At 35.3% G+C, this 18,432-nt stretch overlaps 1 protein-coding gene across 1 annotated transcript in view; it reads right to left on the minus strand.

Annotated features, from left to right (window-relative positions):
- LOC127857001 (neuroglian-like) overlaps window positions 1-18,432 on the minus strand; it is a 196,532-nt gene that overhangs the window by 14,599 nt on the left and 163,501 nt on the right. Inside the window, exon 15 of the mRNA XM_052393253.1 lies at window positions 17,001-17,234. Coding sequence (XP_052249213.1) covers window positions 17,001-17,234 — 234 coding nt within the window. The remainder of the gene's footprint in view (window positions 1-17,000; window positions 17,235-18,432) is intronic.

The raw sequence follows: 18,432 nt of genomic DNA on the forward strand, positions 1-18,432 counted from the left end.
TTATCATTCCGCTGCATTGATATCTGCTCGATATAACGTTGCATGATATATTTTTTATACCAATATGTAATATATTTTAAACACAAAATGCAACACAAACAGCAAAAAACTTGTTTTACAAAAATAAATCGCAAGTGTTCGTGGCGTTATACTTAACACGCAAAACGACAAAATTCATATTCTTTCCCGCTCTTGTTGTTAATTATTTCTTTAAAATCGGGGACGTGGAGGTATGATACACAGAAAAACAGGTTACTACCTCATTTGTTTGTAATATATCAGGCTCGATACGAATACGATAACGGCTCGGCAAGCCTCGCCGTTATATTATTCTAAGCGTTGCCTGATATACAGTGACCTCGCGTTTATCCGGATATCGATAGTCCAGAAATCAAGCGATCCGGATGAAAGTCAAGGAAAACGGAATTATTATGCATTATTTTGCCCCGTTAAGTCCGGAATCTCGCGTTCCGGATCCGGACGTAAATTTCGCGGCAGCGATCTGTGTATTTAGCTGCAATTATGTCTCGTCAATCCGGATGCTTCCCAACATGGGGGCTTAATCGCAAACCCGCCGTATAAACAAAAGCGCAATCACCGAGGCGTGAAGTATTGTTGTTCTGGTCTTAATCGCCAACCCGTCGTTTAACAAAAGCGCGATAACCGAGGCGTGAAATACTATTGTGTTTAGGCTTGATAGCTTATAGGCGTTGATAAACATGATTCGACTCCGACTTTAAACTTTATTTGATGTCGGCATTACACAATGCATTTTTAATGACACACTTGCTTAGATGTTTGATTTTCTTTAATGTATGTAATGAGCAGAACACGCAACCAATTAAGACGCTGATTACAATCGGACCATCAACACAAAACTGTTAATCACTTAAAATGACTTGCTAGTACAGAAAATTTAACAGTTTGCTTTCACAGTTACCGGGTACCGGCTTCACAAGCAGCGAACATCAAAACAGCCAGCGTTCACTGGACCAGCTTTGGATAATGATGACTGTTCTTTAAGACCGAACCATAAAGAAGTCTCGCCAAACAAAAGTGACGGACTTTTTCACGAAATAATTTGTTATTCGTGAACAGTTGTACTAGGATTATTTTAGCAATCCATTGAAAACGAATCGAACGTTACGTGTCGCTATTTAAATCATATCAACATTTTGTTGTTATAGACGGGTTATAAATATAGATATAAAAACAGTATCGCAGTTTTATGTTTTATTTTTATTTGCCTTCAACACCCTTGATTTGTAACTCTGTGACGTCACCAGCTTACAGCTCGCGTGCCACCCATGGCAACGTCTTTTCACTGCGGCAGTATCACAAGAGATACACGCAGTCCTCATTGAACGTGTATACAGCAACGAAATATCGATTCAATACTAAGGTATCAACGCTTAACTGTGTGATTGCAACATTCACAAATCTTTACGTCATGTGTGTACATGTACATGTACATTCGCTTACGAGTTTTTGTGTATACATTGTTTTACAGCAATTGATTTTGTAAACTAAAAAAATGTCTGCGTAACAAGAACATATCACTCTTAAAATAAATAAGTATGTAAATCTACATACACATAAGGTTTATGAAATAAGGTAAATATTTAACTCTTTAAACGGCACTGGTTCGATAATCCGGAAGATTCGTTTATCCGGAAATTTCTGCCGGAACGGACTTGTCCGGATAAACGCGAGGTCACTGTAGCACAAAAAGATGATGCAGAAACTTGTTAATCTCTATAAATAATTCTTGCTTATAGATATTATTTGAATACTGTACTTGGGTTTTGATTATGTGCTCTCCGCCCCAATAGAGATGCTATTGAAACTTCGAGAGGGATACAGCGACGCCATGATTTCAGAGGCAATCCTGGGTCTTTGAAGAGCCCTGTGTATAGAACCGAAACACTGCGCTTCCGTTCAACGTCCTTCGCGGAAAACAGTTTAGTTTGTATAATTAAGTATCAAGTGGGTAAATTAATAAAAATGTTCGGATGACCCTACTTGCTGTGCTTGGGTTATAGGAAAAAAACATACTTTCCTTTGCCTGCTATATGTTTTTAATCAAAATGTGTGTATTCCGGGCAGGTATTAGTATTCCATCAGGTGTTGGGGCATATGAATAAGATAAAATAGCAAAAACGACACGATTATGACCATTTACAAAGTCTAAGCAAATCCAAAAGAGCATATGGAAACATAGCTTAGAATAAAGAAAAAAAGCAGCATTTCGAAGGTATCATACAAGACAAGAGGAAATCGCAACCATTCTTTTTATTTTTATCTTAAAATAGTAATGTCATTAGAGCCAAGTCGCGTGAACGGGACCGAGATTTGCAAGGTGCGTGGAATAAACGCAGACGGTGTGCCCTATTCAACTTATTTTATTACTATATGTACCTACACCTGGGTTTTTATAAGCGATATTTAACAGGCATTCTTGCACAAATACAACTTTGTTTATTAACACTTAATGACCTATCTCAATACTTCAATACAAACGGAGGGATCGGTTGTGGTGGAGAGGGGTGTTTAGTGTTGGCGTGTGGTCATTTAGTACATTATCTTCCAAAATAAGAAAAAACATAAATAAATAATTGGGTGGGATGTTTGGGTGGGATGGTTGGGCGGTCTTTCAAAAATAAAATAATAAAAATAAATATTTGTGTTTTTGAAAACATGTTTCAAAAAAAATATTTTTTTAGGGCGGGTGGGGTTGAGGGTTGGGTCGGGGAGAGGTTGAGAGGGGGTATAGTGTGATGGTAAGGTCATTTATTAGATTATGTTTAAAATAAGAAAAACTGAAAACAAAATCTTTGTTTTGTTTAGTGGGTGATTCTGTGGTGGGGCGTGGGTTATGGTTTGGGTGGAGTCTATTGTGGTATGTCAGGTAAGTGTTCTTTTGTCAAAGTATGAATCAAATATAATCATACATAAAGAAGGTATGGCAATTTAATTAAAATTTTATAATTTGACCATGAGAATCAAGGTCATTCAAAGGGCAATATCAAATTTAACTTGCCAGGTACAGTACCCCCAAATAGTATGAAAGTATTTCAAGTTTGAAAGCAATAGCCTTGATACTTGAGAAGTAAAGTGGATCTAAACACAAAATTTAACAAAATATTCAAATGAACTAAGTTACAGAAGGGCCATAATTTGGTCAAAATGCCAATCAGAGTTTGCAATTTTCCTGTACAATCCCCTTATGATATTTAGCGAGTGTTCCAAGTTTGACAGCAATAGCTATGAACCCTTAGGAGTCAAGTGGACCAAAACACAAAACAAAACAAAATTTTCAATTTTCTAAGTATAAAGGGGCCATAATTCTGTCAAAATAACAGTCAGCGTTACATCACTTCGCCTGCACAGTCCCCTGATGATAGAAAATTAGTGTTGCAAGTATGAAAGCAATAGCTTTGAATCTTTAGGAGGGAATAAAGTGGACCTAAACACAAAACTTAACACAATTTTCAATTTTCTTAGTATAGAAAGGGCACATAATTATGCTTAAATGCCAGCCAGAAATATCTAATTTTGCCTGCGCAGTCTCCTCATGATAACAAGTAAGTGTACCAAGTTTAAATGCAATAGTTTTTATACTATATACATATTACAGTCATTTCACACGCACCTTATAAACATTTGCTGAGAGCTATGCCAACAATTGCGCCCAACGTGGGACAGTGGCGCTTGCAGTTATCCATAGAAACTGCCAGTGGGTTCGTCGAGTTTAGTTATACCCTGTTCCATGTGACTCAAATTCGACAACGTATTCAGACTTTACAAGGGAGAATGTCACGGTACCGAACTTATTGTTAATGAGATGTGTAAGCGGTCCGGCTAGCTAACTCGGTAAAGCACTCGCCTTGTTAGCGCGAGGTCCCAGGTTCGAGTCCCGGACGTGCTACACACTTTTCACTACCCGGCGACACGTCGTTTATGTGTGATACTCGACAAGTCAATGGTGTATAAATGGTTGAACTATAGCGTACTAAACCGTTTTACTTAATTTGTAAATACTATCATTTTTTAGAAAATGCAAAACACATTATCCATAAAGCAGTCAAAAGCCAAGAATGAAAAATTGCATACCATGTTAAACATGCACAGACTCTCACAAACTATACGGATTACTACAATTAGACGTTTGGTATTTAAGTACGATATAACTGTATAATCACTAGAAGAAATCCGTTTTGACACATGTATTAACATCACACCGATTACAAATTAAAGACGTACCAAACATGAAAATATTTATTTTAAAAAAACAACTGGTGTTACCGACTTAAACCGGTTAATAGAAACGATCCGAGAGGTTAACCAGATTTAAGTCATGACGAACAGTAACCTTAAAATAAATCACTTAAAATACAAAAGAGCCGTCTTTACTAGCACCGTCCGTTCGATCCCATAGCAACATCTGTAGAAACATATTATATCTTCGCAGGAATTGCTTTTAACATCGATGTAAAATTAAGTATCAATGATATTGTTTATGTACATCATTTCATATTGATGCATGGTCAATTAAATGGGAGAACCGTAATTTTAATAATACAGATTAGCTTATGAATTATTATCAAAACATCTTACTAAAATTCCATTACTTAATGTAGCACGTGTAAAAAGGGAGTCTAGAAAGACTTAGATGGGACAAAACAAAAAAGCCTTCTTCTAAGTGGCTTGAACATGTTTTAATTTCCACCAAAGATTCCACTTATTAGTTCTGTACGCATGCAATCTTGATGATGACGGCCTACAGTAAATGTCCTGTTCTTACGTCCGTCTTTGAGTGTGTTTAACCAGCGTCAATTTCAAACGAAACAAGCATTCTAATTGCTCAATACACATAACCAGTTAAGTTCAAATTATAATAACAAGGACGCACACTGGTCAATATTTTCAATAAAGAATATTATTCCGAGACATAGAATTTTTAGTTGTGAGACTAGAAACAATCTTTATAACAACACGATAAAGTAACACACTTGGTGGCTCTACTTTCTCTCCAATGACGGTGAAATTGCGCTCCACAGTGTCATATTGATGTGCCACAACGACTTGGAATATTCTGTCTGATGTCAGTACGTTGTATAGGTCATACTGGGTCTTTACAGATGCCTCGCGATCTACTTTCGGTATCGTGATGGTCAGATTTTTGCCAGTCAGAGAAACGAAGAAATAGTCTCTGAACATGTCTGATGGCGGAAGCATCTCTCTTACTGGAAATAAACATTGTTGAGAATGTCTTACAAATCAGAAATTGTTGATAGTTGTCGCGTAATTGCACATTGTTCGTGGAAAAGACACAGTAACAAACAAAGTTCATTTCTGTTTTCATCGAGATTTATTTCTGTTTAATAATTTCTAACACAACGCTTCTAATGTTCATGAAGTACAATTTTACAGCGCGGCGGCCGACATGGCCACCACGTCAAATAGACGTGACAAATCTCTAACCGCAGACCTTTCTTATTAACTAAAACACTGCATTTTATCCCCAGGATAATTTACATAAAATCTACTTGTAATTTCCATTGGTCATCAAGGTCTGGGCTTATTACGGATTGGTTGACTTATTAGAACGTTCTAGAAGGAACAATCTATTCATGTATTTACTTGCTTGCCAAATGCACTAAAATCTAATCAATTTATATTGGTTTAGAGTAATCCCGTTACGTTCGTCAGTACTATAACTTTTGTACCCCAGACAATAGGTGACCTTTTCATCTGTGCTGTTTGTTGACCATGTGTGTTACTTACAATCTCGTATCTATATGCTGACTCTGGACTCATTGTGTTCTTATTTGGATTTAATCTTAAATCAGGTCTGACTTTCCATTTTATTGATTCCAATTATACCCCGACTGAGTGTAAACATATTTGCGTTCTTACTTTAAATAAATCTTAAATCAGGTCATAGTTTTGCAAATACCTCCCAAGGTGTATTATTAAATTCTCAAACTTCATCTTAACATTGCCTATACATATTATTGAAATATCCCCTTATTAATTTCCGTCATAAGAATAAACTCATTGAATAAAAACGATATGTTATAAGCTGTTACATGACACAACTTTCCCCTTATTTTAATTTTTTAAATATTTTATGATATTAAAAAAATTATTTATGATATTAAAAAAATATTATTATTATTATTATTTTTATTTTACAAGCGTCTCTGCTGAAATAGATAACATAAGTTATTGTTACACAATATAAATGTTAATCGGTATGTAGCGGAGTACATCATCTGTTGGTCGTTGGCTTTCAATACGTCTGGTGTCGTCCATGTAGTGTTGAAGTCGTCACGTGGCGAATACGATGTTTATTTAATGTCATTGCCGCCGTCCTGAAGATAAGCCGATTGTAGGTTCGTCCGTGAAAATTGGAATGCGTTTGTTGATTCAGCTCTGCTTTCCGCTGTTTAACTTGCGTCGTCGATCGTCGTTTCCGTTGTGTTCATCGTTGTTGTTGTTTTCGTTGTCGTTTGTTGATGGTCCCAGCGTCTTCATTTCTCTCGGGACATTAAGATCTTCTATTGGCCATAATGCTCACGAGGTATTAACTATAGCAGTGTTCTCCTTGATGTCTTAGGCCTCGGAAGAATCATTCCAAATGCGTTATCTACGCACGTCAAACAGTTAAACGGCTGCATCTACCCTATAGTGTTTAACGTCACAGGTATTGTGTCCAGTGTTGCGTCACTTGTTGTCCTTCGAAAACGTCTGGCGTTGGGTCTTCTTTTAGCAATAGAACCAGGTATTCACTTTGAGAGTAAACACCGTGATGTTCCATCCTAATCATGTTGTTTGTTTCTTCTATTCGTTGTGGAAGGCGTTGTCTCGCGAAGTCGCTCTTCTTCGGCGTTGTCTTCAAATCTCGATCTTTCATCTGCGTTGTGGTGATACAAGTATCAGTTGTTCAAAATCATGGCAAACATTTATAAATATCCCCTTAAGTTCCTCTTAAATACCGTCATGACAACTTAATAGAACGCCTTAGTAAATACAACCTTTATTACACCAATTACTCTCGAAACACTCCTTTAAACATTACATAATCGTTCGATATTTTACGCACGTGCTATCAGTAAATTTGTGACAGGTATGCGCTACTTTATTTACCTAGGGTATTGCACTTTAAACAGACATATCGCGTTCGTATCTTAAAATCACTAATCTCCTGTGTATCATTATGTACTTAATGACCCTTTCTATCGACATATGTACCTGGGCGCTCTTAAATACGCGCGTCTCTCTAAACAATTGTGAAATTTTTGATGAAAAAGGGCAGACTTTTTTCAATATGCATTCATTACACCAGAACATTTATCGGTATACTTCAAATTTCAAGTCTTGTTCTCCTAATGAACTAATCATATAAATCTAATACAATAAGTATTCTTCCGTCATGAGTAAATGGTAGGCTTCCATCATTTCGCAAATGATAGGCTCTCATAAACCTCTATGTACCTTATAGAGTTTATTCAATAACAGAAATTTAATGCGCATATATCAGTATATTTTAACTGCACAGTTTTCGTGACAGAACACATTAAATTCTTACTTAAAATTACTCAAGACCTTCAATATTACCGATACCCTACATACATTTGCAATAAACAAAATTTCGTATATACATATTTACATAATATTTTTTTTAAGTGTCTGCCCTATTCATATTCGCACTCAACATTATTTCTCTTATAAATGTGTTTACCCTCCTAATTTCTTTATTCTATGAATGCATGAAACCATAGTCAAGTATACTGATTTTGTGTACGTCTCTTAATTCCCATTTATGTGCAGGTTTCTATTTCATATCTTATATAAAATGACGTCAAAATCGGATACTCTCTGATGTTTATTCCTACCTTATAAGTTCCTTTAATATAATATCAAAATATTAAACTGCCTTCAAAATTCCTTAATTATAAAAATGTATATGCCTCATATATCTGTATTCCTATAATGTCAAATTAATGAAACATTTTTCAAATATTCTAATTTCCTCATACGTTCAAATTTCATGAAAACTTGCAAAAATATCAAAAATTAAAAAAATACCATCAATTACAAATGTATTTATATTATGCAAAAATGTGTCCGTACATAATTATATATTCCAATAATACAAAAAATATAGAAAACTCTTTAAATACCCTCAATTATTTGTGCGCATCTAATTTCAGTATTTCTATATACACAAAGTTTATGGTGAAAAATGCAATACAGACTTTGATGCGTTTGTAGTCACTAAGAACGTTAAATTAAATATTTTTTCTTTATGGATTACATTATTTAAGGCTTCATTTCCAACCCTGGCATACTAATGAGCAGAAAACAGCTTAAATATTCAACAGACTGCGAAGTACTCACAGGCTATCTGGTTTTATGCTGGTTCATTTAGCCATTTTAATTTACTCCTAAGTAAAAAATGGTAGAAATGTTAACACTATGATAAAATCACAAAACATTTGATGGCAGATGCATGCCAAAATTTCAAACTTAGTATAAACCTAGTTATTTTATTTAAACCAATTAATTTGAGCTCGATTGCATAGAAAGACTAATGTTTATTTAAAACACTATTGAGTCTGTTCTCTGGACTAGAACCTATACTTGGTGTCTATAAGGAAGATCTAAAAAAACTCTCCCATATTGGGGATCGAACCCGTGATAACGCCTCAGCCACTTCAATGTCAAACGTGTCCCTGTGTGCAATTTAAACAGATTCTAAACAAGTCATTAAGTTGCATTATGCAAATGCCCATGGAAAGCTAGCCTTTTCAATTATACAAATAAGAAAATGTATGTTGATTATTTCAAGTGAAAGAAAAGCCTGGATATAGAGGCCTTTTAGAAGTTGAGTTTTGGTCAAAGTTTATACTGGAACATATTCGCATAACAATTCATTTAAAATAAAAAAATGATTTTGTTTGTTTGTAAAAAGCAGTTGAAAAATATAAACTTTTACATGTTTAACCTAAGTTCATCAAGTATTTATACACAATGTTGACACACAAAAAACGTATTTATGGTTTTTGATTTAACTAGGTTCCTTTGACAGGTGTTATGGCGTACCACGGGTCTGTGTAACGGACCAATTCACACAGAAAACTCGTAAAAAAAATCCCAATTTAAAAAAACGTAATCCAATTATGAAATTATTGTTTATTTATTCAAATACGTGTCTAATGATTTTAATTTATTTTATGCTTAACGGTGGTTTATGGAGAAATATAAGTTACTTAATACTGATCATTCACCGTTTAAAACAATAAATATTGACAGTGAAAATTATCGATAATTTTGCTGTTTTACTGTCATTTGTTTACGAAAAGACGTTATTATTTGTAACGAAATCCTACAATTAATGTATTTTATAATGTAAATGAACGGTAATAAATAAACATACATTTTTTCTTTGGATTCGGTGGAATATCGATTTTATTTTACTCATGATCATTGAAAAAACATATTTTTACTCGTGGCTAATTCAAGAAATGTCTCCTTTTTCTATATTTTATTTTAATCACATCTTACAAAGGTTATACGCCTTAAATGTATGATTTTGTTCTTTTAATTTATTTATTGTTTTTCCCAAATCAGAGTTCTTTTCGGGCGAAAAATATGTCCGATCCTAAAAAATGCATTTTTCCAAAAATGGTCAGAAAAAAATGCCTGTTTTATACCTAAGGGTATCGCCGCCTACCTATGATCTCCTGTCCCTCGTTGGGCCCAATCTCTACGATCTTGGGCCGGTACCAATACCATTTGAAGGCCATCTGGTTCATCCAATCTACGTCTGTTATGGCATCCACTCCTACGTTGATCACACTGCCTGGACGAGTGTAGTATGTGTCATTGGGGGCGATGGTAAGCTCAATTTTATCTACAGTAAATACAACTTGTTTTAATTGTTTGCAAAAGTATCTAAAACATCAGAAAACAAAATGTTTGTTTAGAATAACCTATTTATTTAAGCTCGATTAAATTGAACGACTAGGGTTTATTTAAACCCTCTCGAGTCCAGTTTTGTTGGTAGAACCAGTACTTTGATGTCTTAAAGAGAGCTCTAAAGAACGCTCCCACAGTTGGGATCAAACCTATGACATACCGGCCTCAACGCCACGGAGGAAAACACAAAACTTTCCATTATTGAGGAGACAACACAACCCTGCAAAATTAAGGAGACAACACAACCGTGCAATATTGAGGAGAAAACACAACCCTGCAATATTCAGGAGAAAGCACAACCCCGCAACATTGAGGAAAAATTACAAACTGTAAAATTTAGGACAAAACGTAACCCTTGCACATTGAGGAGACGACACAACCTTGCAATATTGAGGAAAATACACAAACCTGCAGTATTGATGAGAAAACACAATCATGCAACTTTGAGGAGACAACACAGCCCTGGAATATTGAGGAGACAATAAAACCATAATAAATTGATGAGACAAAACATCTCTGCAATCCAGCGATCACTCCGACATCGTCATGATACGGAAATTTAGGATCAAGTGAGGGAGGAAGATTGCCTACCATAGCAAACAATCAAAATTTAGTGTAATGTAATTGATTAGTCGACTTGATTTTTCGTTGAAATAAGTCTTAGGAGGGTAAAATTATCATATGACCTGACGAAAACTGCTGTTATTAAATAGAAAAACGCTTTTGCTGTCAGATATTGAATGTTATAAGCTGAGAGTGCAAACTACATTGCGCAATCTGTCGTTACACGACATTCTTAACACGTGTAATCTACGAAATATGAATCGTGTAGAGAGAGAGAGAGAGAGAGAGAGAGAGAGAGAGAAAGAGAGAGAGAGAGTTGATCCTGAGAGATAAATCTACATCTAACAGAAAATTAAACCGTATACTTGGAAAGTTTTTTTTTTATGAAGAACGGTAAACATGATAGCAAGTAAATTATATGTAGTCTGCGTTCGTTTTTCAACAGACAGGTGGTTCATCTTAACAATTGTTTGCGGAAGGTTCCAATATAGTAATTTAAAAAAATTGAAGAGCCTTGGTTCTGTTGGATAAGGGATAAGACACGAAATGATAAATTTGACGGCACGTGTGTGTATTTCAGAGTTTATTTTCAGGTTGCGCTGCGTCTTCACGACTGCATCTATTTGCAGCACTGTACCTGTGACATTCCAATGGGAAATTGTTATTTTGAAGCCAACTATGTTATATTTATTCCGGCTGCCAAAGATCTGATTTTGGAAGAAAAACAGAGCACGGTGACCAATTAGACCTTATTGTGCTCTGGTAGACATTTTGTCTGTGGGTCATCAAATGTGTAATAGAGATGACGAATGATAAAGGAGCCATGAAATATCAATTTATTCAGAAATAGCCATATATTTTGTTTGTATAATACTAATTTGGAAGCCAAATTTGTGATAAAGGTTGATGAATTGTGTGTTATGTATAAATATGAATATAGTTTGTTAAATGAATCGCCTCCACACTTCTTTTCTTAAAACTGTCAGTAGTTATGCTGTGTGTATGTAGTTGTTAAGGATATATGTTTATAATCTTCATAGCTTATGTAAACGATTAAAATATTACTTTATCATTCCGCTGAATTGATATCTGCCTGATATAACGTTGCATGATATATTTTTTATACCAAGATGTAATATATTTTATACACAAAATGCAACACAAACAGCAAAAAAATGTTTAACAAAAATAAAGCGCAAGTGTTCATGACGTCATTATTAACACGTCAAACGACAAAAATCATAATCTTTCCCGCCCTTGTTGTTAATTATTTCTTTAAAACCGGGGACGTGGAGGTATGATAAACAGATAAACAGGTTACTACCTGATCTTTTGTAATTTATCAGGCTCGATACGAATACAATAACGGCTCGGCAAGCCTCGCCGTTATATTATTCTAAGCTTTGCCTGATATACAGTGACCCCACGTTTTATTCGGATCTCGATAGTCCGGAAATCAAACGATCCGTACGAAAGTCAAGGGGAACGAAATAATTATGCATTATTTTGCCCCGTTAAGTCCGGAATCTCGCGTTCCGAATCAGAACGTAGATATCACGACACCGATCTGTGTATTTAGCTGTAATTATGTCTCAATCATCCGGATGCTTCCCAACATGGAGGCTTAATCGCCAACCCGCCGTATAAACAAAAGCGCAATCACCGAGGCGTGAAGTATTGTTGTTTTGGTCTTTATCGCCAACCCGTCGTTTAACAAAAGCGCGATCACCGAGGCGTGAAATACTATTGTATTTAGGCTTGATAGCTTATAGGCGTGGATAAACATGATTCGACTCAGACTTTAAACTTGAATTGATGTCGACATTACACGATGCATTATAAATGAAACACATGGTTAGATGTTTAATTCTCTTTAATGTATGTAATGAGCTGAACACGCAACCAATAAAGACGCTGATTACAATCGGACCATCATCACAAAACTATTAATCACTTAAAATGAATTGCTAGTTCAGAAAATGTAACAGTTTGCTTTCACAGTTACCGGGTACCGGCTTCACAAACAACGACCATCAAAACAGTCAGCGTTCACTGGACCAGCTTTGGAGAATGATGACTTTTCTTCAAGACCGAACCATTAAGAAGTGTCTCCAAACAAAACTGACGGACTTTTTAACGACATAACTTGTTATTCGTGAACAGTTGTGCTAGGATTATTTAAGCAATCCATTTTAAACAAATCGAACGTTACGTGTCGCTATTTATATCATATCAACATTATGTTGTATTAGACGGGTTATAAATAAAGATATTAAACAGTATCGCAGTTTTATGTTTTATTTTCATTTGCCTTCAACACCCTTGATTTGTAACTCTGTGACGTCACCAGCTTACAGCTCGCGTGCCACCCATTGCAACGTCTTTTCACTGCGGCAGTATCATACGCACGAGATACACGCAGTCCTCATTGAACGTGTATACAGCAACGAAATATCGATTCAATACTAAACTATCAACGCTTAACTGTGTGATTGCAACATTCACAAATCTTAACGTCATGTGTGTACATGTACATGTACATTCGGTTACGAGTTTTTGTGTTTACATTGTTTTACAACATTTGATTTTGTAAACTAAAAAAATGTCTGCGTAACAAGAAAATATCACTCTTAAATTAAATAAATATGTAAATCTACATAAACATAAGGTTTATGAAATGAGGTGAATATTTAACTCTTGAAACGGCACTGGTTCGATAATCCGGAAGAGACGTTTATTCGGAAATTTCTGCCGGAACGGAAGTGTCCGGATAAACGCGGGGTCGCTGTATTTCAAAAAGATCAGGCAGAAACCTGTTAAAGGGATCTTTTCACGCTTTGGTAAATTGACAAAATTGAAAAAAGTTGTTTCAGATTCGCACATTTTCGTTTTAGTTATGATATTTGTGAGGAAACAGTAATACTCAACATTTACCATGGTCTAATATAGCCATAATATGCATCTTTTGACGATTTTAAAACCTAAAAATTATAAAGCGTTGCAACGCGAAACGATTGAATAATTTGGAGAGTTCTGTTTTTGTCGTTAAATTTTGTGAAACTACGAAGATTGCTTATATAAGGTATAAAATACGTCAAGTATGTGTACTCGGCGGAATAGCTCAGTAGGCTAAAGCGTTTTTACTTCAGGACTCTGACAGGACTCCATGGGTCACTGGTTCGAAACCTGCTCCGGGCAATGTTCTTTTCCTTTTTTTAATTTTATTCTTGATTTTTTACTGGAGCTATTACGATCCAATGTTTACATTTATCAATATAAAGCATTTAATGAATAAGTTAAAAATGCCCAAATCTGTGAAAAGGCCCCTTTAATCTCTATAAATAATTCTTGCTTATAGATATTATTTGAATACTGTACTTGGGTTTTGATTATTTGCTCTCCGCCCCAATAGAGATGTTTTTGAAAGTTCGAGAGGGATACAGCGACGCCATGATTTCAGAGGCAACCCTGGGTCTTTGAAGAGCCCTGTGAATAGAACCGAAACAATGCGCTTCCGTTAAACGTCCTTCGCGGAAAACAGTTTAGTTTGTATAAGTAAGTATCACCTGGGTAAATTAATAAAAGGTTCGGATGACCCTACTTGCTGTGTTTGGGTTATAGGAAAAAAACACTGTACTTTGCCTGCTAGCTGTATTTAATCAAAATGTGTGTATTCCGGGCAGGTATTAGTATTCCATCAAATGGTAGGGCCTATGAATAAGATAAAATAGCAAAAACGATACGATTATGACCATTTACAAAGTCTAAGCAAATCCAAAAGAGCATATGAAAACATAGCTTAGAATAAAGAAAGAAAACAGCATATCGAAGGTATCATACAAGACAAGAGGAAACCGCCACCATGCTTTTTATTGTTATCTTAAGATAGTAATGTCATAAGAGCGTGAACGGGACCGAGATTTCCCAGGTGCGCGGAATAAACGCAGATAGTATGCCCTATTCAACTTATTTTATTACTAGATGTACCTACACCTGGGTTTTTATAAGCGATATTTAACAGGCATTCCTGCACAAATACAACTTTGTTTATTTACACTTAATGAATTCATTCTTTTAAAAGTTGCTATGTATGTAAGATAAGAGAGACCCACGTGAGCACTCATTGCATCTTCAAGAGATGAGTGACACGTAATTGTATACGTGCTTACCCTTATCTTCGTCGTCAGGAGCTGGTTGCAATTTATTTAACAAGAGCACCGCCTAGCGGGTGCAGACCGCTCATCTATTTTTCCTTTTAGAGGAGAAGGGAAATTTATCTCTATACTTCAATACAAACGGAGGGATGGGTTGTGGTGGAGAGGGGTGTTAAGTGTTGGGGTGAGGTCATTTATTACATTATCTTCCAAAAATAGGAAAAATAAATAAATAATTGGGTTGGCATTTTGGGTGGGATGGTTGAACGGTCTTTCAAAAATAAAATAATAAAAGTAAATATTTGTGTTTTCGAAACCATGTTTCAAAAAAAAAAAAAATTTTTAGGGGGGGTGGTGTCCGGTGTTCGGTCGGGGCCATAATTCGGTCAAAATGTCAATCAGAGTTTGCAATTTTCCTGTACAATCCCCTTATGATATTTAGCGAGTGTTCCAAGTTTGACAGCAATAGCTGTGAAGCCTTAGGAGTCAAGTGGACCAGAACACAAAACTTAACGAAATTTTCAATTTTCTAAGTATAGTCAAAATGACTGTCAGCGTTACATAACTTCGTCTGCACAGTCCCCTTATGATAGAGAGTTAGTATTGCAAGTATGAAAGCAATAGCTTTGAATCTTTAGGTAGGAATAAAGTGGGCCTAAACACAAAACTTAACACAATTTTCAATTTTCTTAGTATATAAAAGGCACATAATTGTGTTAAAATGCCAGCCAGAGATATCTAACATTGCCTGCCCAGTCTCCTCATGATAGCAAGTAAGTGTGCCAAGTTTAACTTTATACATATTAAAGTCATTTCACACGCACCTTATAAGCATTTGCTGAGAGCTATGCCAACAATTGCGCCTAACGTGGGACAGTGGCGCTTGCAGTTATCCATAGAACCTGCCCGTGGGTTCGTCGAGTTTAGTATACCCTGTTCCATGTGACTCAAATTCGACAACGAATTCAGACTTTACAAGGGAGAATGCAAGGGTACCGAACTAAGGCGGGAGTGTTGATGAGATGTGTAAGCGGCCCGCCGGTTAGCTCACTTAGTAAGTACTCGCCTTCGAGTCCCGGACATGCTACACACTTTTCACTACCCGGAGACACGTTGTTTATGTGTGATACTCGACAAGTCGATGGTGTATAAATGGTTGAACTATAGCGTACTAAACCGTGTTACTTAATTTGTAAATTGTATTATTTTAAAGAAAATGCAAAACACATTATCCATAAAGCAGTCAAAACCCAAGAATAAAAAAAATGCATACCATGTTAAACATGCACAGACTCTCATAAACTATACGGATTACTACAATTAGACGTTTGGTTTTAAAGTACGCTATAACTGTATAATCACCAGAAGAAATCCTTTTTGACACATGTATTAACATCACACCGATTACAAATTAAAGACGTTCCAAACATGAAAATATTTGTTTAAAAAAACAACTGGTGTTACCGACTTAAACCAGATAATAGAAACGATCCGAGAGATATAAGTCATGACGAACACTAAATTTAAAATAAGTTACTTAAAATACAAAAGAGCTGTCTATACTAGCACCGTCCGTTCGATCTCTTTGCAACATCTGTAGGAACATATTATATCTTTGCAGGAATTGCTTTTAACACCGAAGAAAAATTAAGTATCAATGATATTGTTTAAGTACATCTATTCATAATAATCCATGGTCAATTGAATGGGAGAACCATAATTACCGGCGGTAGCCAAAATGCTCATTTTGGTTAATGTTTTTACATTGTATGTATTGTTTTAGCTGCAAATATAGGTGCTAATGTCTTAACATTTTTGCAACCACTTGAGCAGATTGACAGCATTTTAAACCGATTTTAATAATACAGATTAGCTTATGAATTATTATCAAAACATCTTACTAAAATTCCATTACTAAATGTAGCACGTGTAAAAAGGGAGTCTATAAAGACTTAGATGGGACAAAACAAATTAGGCCTCTTCTAGGTGGCTTGAACATGTTTTAATTTCCACCAAAGATTCCACTTATTAGTTCTGTACGCCTGCAATCTTGATTATGACGGCCTACAGTAAATGTCCTGTTTTTCCGTCCGTCTTTTAGTTTGTTTAACCAGCGTCAATTTCAAATGAAACAAGCATTCTAATTGCTCCATAAACATAACCAGTTAAGTTCAAAATATAAAAACAAGGACTCACATTTGTCAATATTTTCAAAAAGAATATTATTCCGAGACATATACTTTTTAGTTGTGAGACTTGAAACAATCTTTATAACAACAAGAAAAAATAACTCACTTGGTGGCTCTACTTTCTCTCCAATGACGGTGAAATTGCGCTCCACAGTGTCATATTGATGTGCCACAACGACTTGGAATATTCTGTCTGAAGTCAGTACGTTGTATAGGTCATACTGGGTCTTTACAGATGCCTCGCGATCTACTTTCGGTATCGTGATGGTCAGATTTTTGCCAGTCAGAGAAACGAAGAAAGAGTCCATGAATATGTCTAATGGCGGAAGCATCTCTCGTACTGGAAATAAACATTGTTGCGAATGTCTTACAAATCAGAAAATGTTGATAGCAAACAACTTACAGGCTCATAATAAAATCACAAAGTTTATGATGAAAAATACAATACAGACTTTGATGCGTTTGTAGTCACTATGAACATTCAATTAAATATTTTTTCTTACTGGATTACATTTTTAAAGGCTTCATTTCCAACCCTAGCATACTAATGAGCAGCAAACAGCTTAAATATTCAACAGACTGCTTGTACTCGCAGGCTATCTGGTTTTATGCTGGTTCAGTTAGCCATTTTAATTTACTCCTAAGTAAAAAATGGTAGAAATGTTAACACTATGATAAAATCACACAACATTTTATGACAGATGCATGCCAAAATTTCAAACTTAATATAAACCTAGTTATTTTATTTAAACCAATTAATTTGAGCTCGATTGCATAGAAAGACTAATGTTTATTTAAAACACTATCGAGTCTGATTTCTGGACTAGAACTTATACTTGGTGTCTATAAGGAAGATCTAAAAAATCGCTCCCATTTTGGGGATCGAACCCGTGATAACGCCTCAGCCACTTCAATGTCAAACGTGTTCCTGGGTTCCATTTAAACAGATTCTAAACAAGTCATTAAGTTGCTTATGGCAAATGCCCATGGAAAGCTAGCCTTTTCAGTTATACAAATAAGAAAATGTCTGTTGACTATTTCAAGTGAAAGAAAAGCCTGGATATAAAGGCCTTTTAGAAGTTGAGTTTTGGTCAAAGTTTATACTGGAACATATGCGCATAAAAATTCATTTAAAATAAAATAATGATTTTGTTTGTTTGTGAAATGCATTTGAAAAATAGAAACTTTTACATGTTTAACCTAAGTTCATCAAGTATTTATACACAATGTTGACACACAAAAAACGTATTTATGGTTTCTGATTTTACTAGGTTCCATTGACAGGTGTTTTATGACGTTCCACGGGCCTGCGTAACGGACCCATTCACACAGAAAACTCGTAAAAAATCCCTATTTTACAAAAAAGTAACTCAATTATGAAATTATTGTTTATTTATTCAAATACGAATCTAATGATTATAATTTATTTTATGCTGAACGGTGGTTTATGGAGAAATATAAGTTAATTAAAACTGATCATTCACCGTTTCAAACAATACAAATTGACAGTGAAAATTATCGATAATTTTTGCTGTTAT

Source organism: Dreissena polymorpha, chromosome 14 (genome assembly GCF_020536995.1).
Source record: "Dreissena polymorpha isolate Duluth1 chromosome 14, UMN_Dpol_1.0, whole genome shotgun sequence".
Classification (NCBI taxonomy): domain Eukaryota; kingdom Metazoa; phylum Mollusca; class Bivalvia; order Myida; family Dreissenidae; genus Dreissena; species Dreissena polymorpha.